The 8,197-nt window shown below is 34.5% G+C and overlaps 1 protein-coding gene across 1 annotated transcript in view; it reads right to left on the bottom strand.

The window, feature by feature from the left end:
• The window catches only part of LOC106461856 (protein Skeletor, isoforms B/C-like), a 159,538-nt gene that overhangs the window by 94,391 nt on the left and 56,950 nt on the right, over positions 1-8,197 (bottom strand). Inside the window, exon 3 of the mRNA XM_022388927.1 lies at positions 6,155-6,227. Within this exon, the coding sequence (XP_022244635.1) occupies positions 6,155-6,227 (73 nt within the window). The remainder of the gene's footprint in view (positions 1-6,154; positions 6,228-8,197) is intronic.

Here is an 8,197-nt window from a genome sequence, read left to right as displayed (position 1 = left end):
GGAAAGTTATTTAACAAACGGAGACGTAACAATATGATATTCAAGTCATATTATTCTAATAGTGCTTAGATATTACTAAAGTCAATGAAAAATCAATTAACTGAAAACCAGCTGTCTTATTTTCACAACTAATATATTATACAATGGCATTTCTATTTAAGTTATGTTTCAAAAAATGTGAAATAGTGATAACTAGAAAACTAAATATTGGAGTAGACTAGTTCTAAACATGATGCATTATCAAATATCCTAATGTATTTGGGTTATTTGATGAAATAATCTAGCCTGCCAGCATAATATACAAATATCCAACATATCTCACTCTCCATTTATATATATTTCATCTAAAACATTTTTAATTTTTTCATTCGAAGTTCTGATTTGAAACATACTAAATCAGGTCAAGCCCATGTGCTGAATTTAGCCTAAGGTGTTACTTTCTTCAGCAGGGTCTCATCATGGAAGCTAGCTACTGTTTCATGTGATAGCTATGTTGTACCACACTTTTGTAAACTACATTTTCAATATTATTTTATAGTTATTTGCTAGAGAGAGCTGCAATTATGATGATAATGCAAGACCTAGAATGTTTGTGAATCATTACTGAATTTTAAAAATCAAGATGCTTTGTGAAATATCTCAAAACACATATATAATTACAAGTAATGAAGAAAATGAGTGTTTGAGTTGAGCATTAGATAGTGAGAATTGTCACATCTATTGAGTCACTTAATTGATTAACATGAAAATTCTGCAAGTTTTGTATTTATTAGTTAGGTGTAGTAACATTAGTATCACTCTTTCTGCTGAGTTAAAAATTTTTGGGTGCTACTATTGCATGCGGTCTACAAAGATATTTACACTAAAGGTTGCGGTTTACACAGATACAACCATCATCACCATTTTAATAACTCATTAAAATAATTTATTGCTAAATAATTTATATCCATCCACGTTTTTGTTCAGCAAATAATAATAATTTAATAAGTTGCATGTTCCAAAAGAGTACCTTAAATTTAGGTTATAATTGTGCTAGTTTTGATTGATGGAATTTATTTCACCCCCAATTATATTTGAACCAAAAACGTTATGTAATAGAATTTTGTACTTTATTAGTTTAAAAGCATTATTTTTTAAAATGGCACCAATTTCTAATAAACAAAAGTTAAAACAGTGATGATTATAGTATCTATGTAGATCGCATGCTGTAGTGTAAATATCATTGTAGACCACATGCTATAGAAGCACCAAATTTTGTTTGTAAATTTAGAACTACAACTAAAAATGAAAGTAGCCTGTAGCAAACATTAATGAATTTAAAAAACTAAGTTGTTATTGTTAATTGGACTGAATTTCTTCACATAATAAAAAATAACCTACCCATTGAAACACATTACAATAACTGATATCAAAATTGGGATTATTTTGGTGAAAATAAAACAGAACTTTGACTACACTTGAACTTCATCTGTTTAAGATGATGACAACAAAGGCAAGAAGTGAGATCAAAATCTTGTTAGAAATGATTTTTGTGATAAGACATTCATCAAAACAGAATGCCAGAAGATCATAGACTGCTTAAACCAGAACAGGTACATCCCCTCTTTCATCAAAAACACCCTGAAGACAACCACAACAGAAAGAAAAGATAAGGAAAACATTACCACTACTACTATTTACTTCCCCTACCTGCAAAATTTCAGTGAAAAACTAACTCATAACCAAGAAATTCAACATAGATGTCCGGTGGAAATCCTACAAGACATTAAGATCCATTCTGGTGAAAAACAAAGATAAATTTCCCAATGAAAAACACAAAAACATCATTTATGAAATTCCATTTTCCTGCAATGAAACACACATTGGAGAAATGAGAAGACTCACAACAAGAATAAAAGAATATGAAGACAGTACAAGACTCATGCAAACACAAAATTCAACCATTGCAGAACACACCATATCAACTGGACACAAAATCAACTGGGAAAAAATCATCAACATAGAAAAATTTTGGAAGACAAGAAAAATTAAAGAATCCTTTTACATTAACGCAGTAAAACCTTCACTAAACAGAGATTCCAGATAAGAGGTGAGTAATCTGTGGCTACCATTAGTTGAATCTACAGTAAGTCTTGCCACCAATCAGAAACAGGGATAGACCAACCAATCATAACATGCCCTCCACAATCCACCAGAATACTATAAAGACTGACAAAACCATACACACATAGTTGCCATTACATTAGAGTAGAGTAATTGAGTTCATGGTAAGTGTTGGAAAAACTCAAGGTATGTTGTATTTCTGATTCCTACTTAACTATACAATTTGTTCTTAATCCACTTTTTCTAGAACAAGCACATACCAGTCGTGTATTGCTTATCAAACAGCCCTTTTCAGGGCTATGTGAGAGTTTTGAGTTTTTTTTCTTTCAAGTACGATTTCATGCAGATGAGATTGCAGGGTTCAGCCCTGTCATTTCTCGAGTGCCTGAACATGCTACAGCAAGCCGAGAAGAACTGCCCCAGCAGTGACCTTGAGCCCTTGTCAATCAGCTTGGTCTCAGACAGCTCTGCCTTCCTGACCACCATGCTGACCAACTCACCTTAGGGTTCGCCCAACATCCCACCACAGAAGAGGAAAATGCCCAAGACACAGACTAGCCCAAAAAAGGATCGAGGCCACCGATCACAACCACAAGTTCTATGATGCTGGCCACCACAAATTTCAAGATGCCACCTACCCCTCCAGCCTTGATCATTAAGGGAGTTCCAGGATCATTCCACCAGCTGGATATTGTCTGGGAACTACATAGGCTATTCCCCAGAATAGCCTTGAACCATGTTCATTTCCTGCCAAAGGGAGGCATCTGTATCAAGTGAACTGTGCCACAAGACTATTGCAAACTTATGAAGCCCTGACCCTCTGATGCCTTCACTGGAGCAAAAGTTTCCAACCACATCGGCAGAAAAACTCCTTGGAAAAAAAAATCTAGTCATCCGAGGAATTCCAATGGATATTACCACTGATAAGATCCAGCTAGAACTGGAAGACCAAACCTTTAATATCACCAAGTTTGAGAGGATAAAGTCAGCTAGAACTGGCAACATCACCCCACTCATGAGAATCATCATAACTGATCTCAAGCTAGCTGAGACACTCATCCGTGATGGAGTCAGCCTTTTATACACCCATCACCGAGTGGAGCCCTGCAAAACACCACCAACACAGCCTCTCCAGTGTTACAACTACCAGCGCTTTGGACACACCAAGACAACTGGCATGGCAGCCTCCAGATGTGTCCACTGTGGAGACCACCACCTAGTCTCCGACAGCCCTAAAGCCCGAGAGTCGATGAAGTGTGCCAATTGTAGTGGCCCTCACGCTGCCTCAAGTACCTGATGGTCAACAACCTGAAGAAAAAGTTATCTCCCTATTTCTCCCTCAGATAGAACAGCAAAGAACTCCCAGCAAGCTAACAGTTGTCCAGCTCCCACAGCCAGGAAGACTCTACCACTGCTTCCCACACCACAAGCCTTGAACATCCACACAACAGAGATAACAAACCCAGCCTTTTGGTTGGCTGGGAATCTTTTCAGGTTACTCCAGTGGTAAGTGATCACATAGTAACAGCAAATTTCTACCTCCACCTCTCTCTGGTTTCACTTTATAGATGGGATTATCTTTCATTTTTACCACTAATATTATGTGGACCTTATCTTCTCAATAGGACGAAACCTTACCAGGTCTTTTCCACTCAGGCAGATTTCAAATGAGGACCCAGCTACCAGGTTGCAAGTCATGTCCATGGACTCTTTTTGCCATAATATACTTTCCCTCTGTCTTGTTTTGAAGCAATCCGATATGCCTCACTCATTCTCCTTTGCCAGTCTGTCACATAGTCTTGGTAAGTCTTGATTTCCATCAATCTTTAAACTGAACATGAGCAGGAAATAAGGCGAAAATCCTGTCACCTTACTATGTGTGCACAGTCTTTGCAAGGAATGTTTTCATCAACTTTCTGTTGATTAAATCTGAAGCTTGGTCTTTCCCTTGCAGATGATAGGGTATCATGTGTGAACCAAATACCCCAAATTTTTGTTTTAATCTTGCAAACATCTGGTTCTCAAACTTCTTCCCTATGTAATGGTGGATCTTACTTTATAAACCAAATAGGACAGCAAAGTCATTAATGATCTTCTCTGCAGACATTCTTTGTGGCATATATTTGCACAAAATGGTTATAATGGTCCATGACTATCAAGATGTATTCATATCCAAGCATTGAAACACTGAATACTTCCTAGTATATTTCTTCAATGCACTGTTTCGTGTAGCTGCCCATATCCAGTGGCATCAGCATTGGACTTGCCTGAGTGATAGTTGATGAAGAAATTGTCTGCCTACTTTGGTTGGCAAATTTAGACTGCTTTAGACAGATCACAATGCCAACCAAAGTAGGGGTTGTTTGTTTGTTTGTTTTGAATTTCGCGCAAAACTACACGAGGGCTATCTGAGCTAGCTGTCCCTAATTTAGCAGTGTAAGACTAGAGGGAAGGCAGCTAGTCATCACCACCCACCGCCAACTCTTGGGCTACTCTTTTACCAACGAATAGTGGGATTGACCGTCACATTATAATGCCCCCATGGCTGAAAGGGCGAGCATGTTTGGTGGAACGGGGATTCAAACCCGCGACCCGCAGATTATGAATCGAGTGCCCTAACCACCTGGCCATGCCGGGCAAGTAGGGATTGAAAATCATTTTAAAATCTATCCAACTAGGATCACTTTACTTGTTTGTGTACTTTTTATTGCAGCATTTATTTTGTTTTGGATACCTCTTATAGCAATTCTACGAATAACCAACAATCCATACTTTCCATTAAATTTTTTTTTCTTTCCTATTTATGAAAACTAAAAAATCATTAATATTAGTAATGGACTCCTTTTTTGGAAAACGTGGCTTAATGATAAAACAAAACATGAATGTAAAAACAGAAAGCATTTATTAGGAGTTTCGGAATAATCATAATTCCATCATCAGTAATCTGGTGGTACAAAGCAAACAAACAATATTTGTTATTACAACATAAATATTTACATAAGAAATATACAATTCGAATATACAAATATAACACGAGAAAATGAAACTGAGGCACAAGTAAAACAGTTAAAATAGGTTTAAATACAGTGAAGACTGTGTGTTATTTAGGGATGGGAGAAGAGTTTTTATGTGTAATGTTTCCTTTATAAGAAGTTCAGTATCATGTTTGGCTGCTGAAAGAATTTTAAAGTTTGAGAGAGAAATTGGATGTCCTGTTTTTGTATTGTGTTGATAGATAGTGGAGTTGGGAGGGTTTGTAACCTTTCTTCCAGTTTTTATAGATATGCCCATTTGTTCCATGCTTTTACTTTAAGGTGATATTTGGTTTCACCTTATAGCCTTATAGTCTCTGCACATGTATAAGTAGATGAGATGTAAAAAATGGGCAGTCGGCAAACGAATCTTTGTAGCGGAAAAAATTTAATATTAAATTACCTAATAAACTGAGTAATAACTTTTGAACTGAACAGTCTTGTATATCCAACAATGGAACTCAAATATAATAAATGTTCCTAAGCATTGGACAAACTTGTGAATTATTTGTTCATAAAATTGATGAGATAAATTAGCTTTTTCCCTGTTTCACATACTGGTCATGACATTTCTGTAGTAAACAACCACAGAATCGACTGAAAAATCCCTACTCAGCAGTATATCATGGGATTCACATGCAAATTTAGAAGTGGACAGGATATGACCATCTAGGAATTACTGAGCCTATTCATTTATATTTAGTAATGTAGTAAACAAAATGTTGATAAATATAACATATGTAGTCTATTCTTATTTCTCCAAGAAATGAAGTTTTAATTTTGATCTGTGTATGTGTGTTTTGTATACCATAAACAATATATTCAGAGCAAGTTTTGATAGTAAAACAATTCATTTTTTTTCAGTGATGTAACTAAAAATGCTAGCTATTATCTATACAAAGTTTTCTAAATGAAAAACATAATAATGAAATATTTATGAAAAAATTACGAAAAGTAAATAATATGAAGTTGCCAGTTATTATACAGCTGTTTCCTGAATAAAAATTTTAATTACTTACTTTCCTTCTTCATTTGGAACTATTAAACCAACATTGCTAGGCCTAACTGTTGATCCAGCCCAAAAGAAAGTATCTGAAATATAAATTCCTTTATTGTTTAAATTTTTATTCATTTCATATTTATGAATTCTAAACAACCTATATTTGTAGTATCTTTAATACACACAGGTACACTCATGCTAAACTTGCCAAATTCAACTCTTACAAAAGTATTTCTTGCTATTAATCAAAGTTGGAATTTTGGTTTGATCCCAACTAATTACTAAACATTTAAGAATAAAAAATCTAGCATTATACAGAGATAGTAATAGGATTTTTTAAAACTTAACAACATATATCAATATATATATATATATATATATATATATATATATATACACAAACTAATAAACAGCAAATCAAAATGAAGATTACTCAAAGCTGTTGAAGTGCATTAACACTGTTTAATGAATGAATAAATAATACAGTCTCCAAACAGTTAACCCTACCAATACAACAGTGGTCATTTTTATAAACAATACAAATTTTTACAATTAAAGACCAAGAATACAGATGGATGTTCATTTGTCAATTTGATAACTTGTCTTAAAATGTAAAATATCTTGAAGTTTACCCTTGTAAATGGCCTTTTTTGCACTCAGCATGTAACTAGCATTGGAGGAAAAACTAAAATTTAATCTTATTAGATGAACAGCCTTTCACTGTTCTTGACTATGTTTCTACCCTGTGAGAAGAGAGAATATTTCATATCTCTCCAAGAAAGCATCCATATTGTTTTTCTGTTCATCAAATTTGGGCAGCTGAGATTAGCTGGCCCTGACCCCATTGTCATTCTTGGGTCCTTCATCTTTTTGTTGGGCAAGCTTGGCGATCTCAACAAAAAAGATTATTCTTTCTATTATTATGCTTCTACATTGTGATCAACAGTAACTCCTTCAATACTATAAAAAATGTACAAAGTGAAATTTATAGCCACCTGCATCATAAAACTGGCTGTATAAGATTGACACTCACTCCAGTTATTGAATATGAAGCTGGTATTTCATCTCTAAGTATTCTCTGTGCCACTAAAACGATACCAAGTTTGGAGCCAAAAAATGAAAGTCCCTCTGAACATCTCAGCTCTTGTAGGATAGCAAAAGGTTTGGGAAGAAATAAACAAAACAACACTGATGATATACAAAATTATAAGCCTTGATGACATAACTTATAATCACCTCAAAATTTCTAAGAGTTCCCTTCTTGTATTAGTTTCATTTAGCCTAAGCATAGTGTTAAGAAAAAGTTGTAATAACTGCCTTGCTTTAGAGAAAAGATATACTGTCTGACTAAAGCTTTTACTTGTGGATCTGTGAAAATAGTGAAAGATGATTATAAAGTAAATTGTGAATGATATTGAGATGATTCTTTTATCTTCCAAAAAAAGACCATTACATTTCAATGGATTCCATATCACACAAATGTTAAAGGCAACAACAACAAAAAAAAAACATATCAGCTTGCCAAAAATGGCACTCTCCTTCACCATCCAAACTTAGCCACAGTTGAAAGCACAACTTGCTTGCATGATATAAATCCTTCCAGCCCAAATTTGGCAGAGCTGTAATAAAGGATAGATTCTGACTTTTGAAGGTTTGGAACACACACCTCAACAAAGGTCCAAACCTTCAATAGTACTAATTTGTATAATTTACTGATGACATCACCAGAGCTACTATTTTGTATTTGAGTGAAAACCCTTTTATTTTATAGGTAATCCATACAAATTTACATGTAGTTAAAAGTATTATAGAGAGCAGTAATCCTATTGTTTCCAATCAAGAGAACTTGCAGCTGACTTAAGCAAAATAAGTCTTTATTTAAAAGTCACCATTCCAAGCACTTTAACAATCATAGTATTTTTAACATAAAATTATTCATTAATTAAACATTAACGTTATTAGTGTTAGCATATATTTTATGTTTCATATTGTTACATCTCCGTTCGTTAATTAACTTTCCGTAACTTCGTTCCGACGAAACTTTAGCGACACAAGTCCTTAC

The sequence above is a fragment of the Limulus polyphemus genome, unplaced genomic scaffold (genome assembly GCF_000517525.1).
Source record: "Limulus polyphemus unplaced genomic scaffold, Limulus_polyphemus-2.1.2 Scaffold1045, whole genome shotgun sequence".
Classification (NCBI taxonomy): Eukaryota; Metazoa; Arthropoda; class Merostomata; order Xiphosura; family Limulidae; genus Limulus; species Limulus polyphemus.
This window is presented reverse-complemented; position numbering and strand designations above follow the sequence as displayed.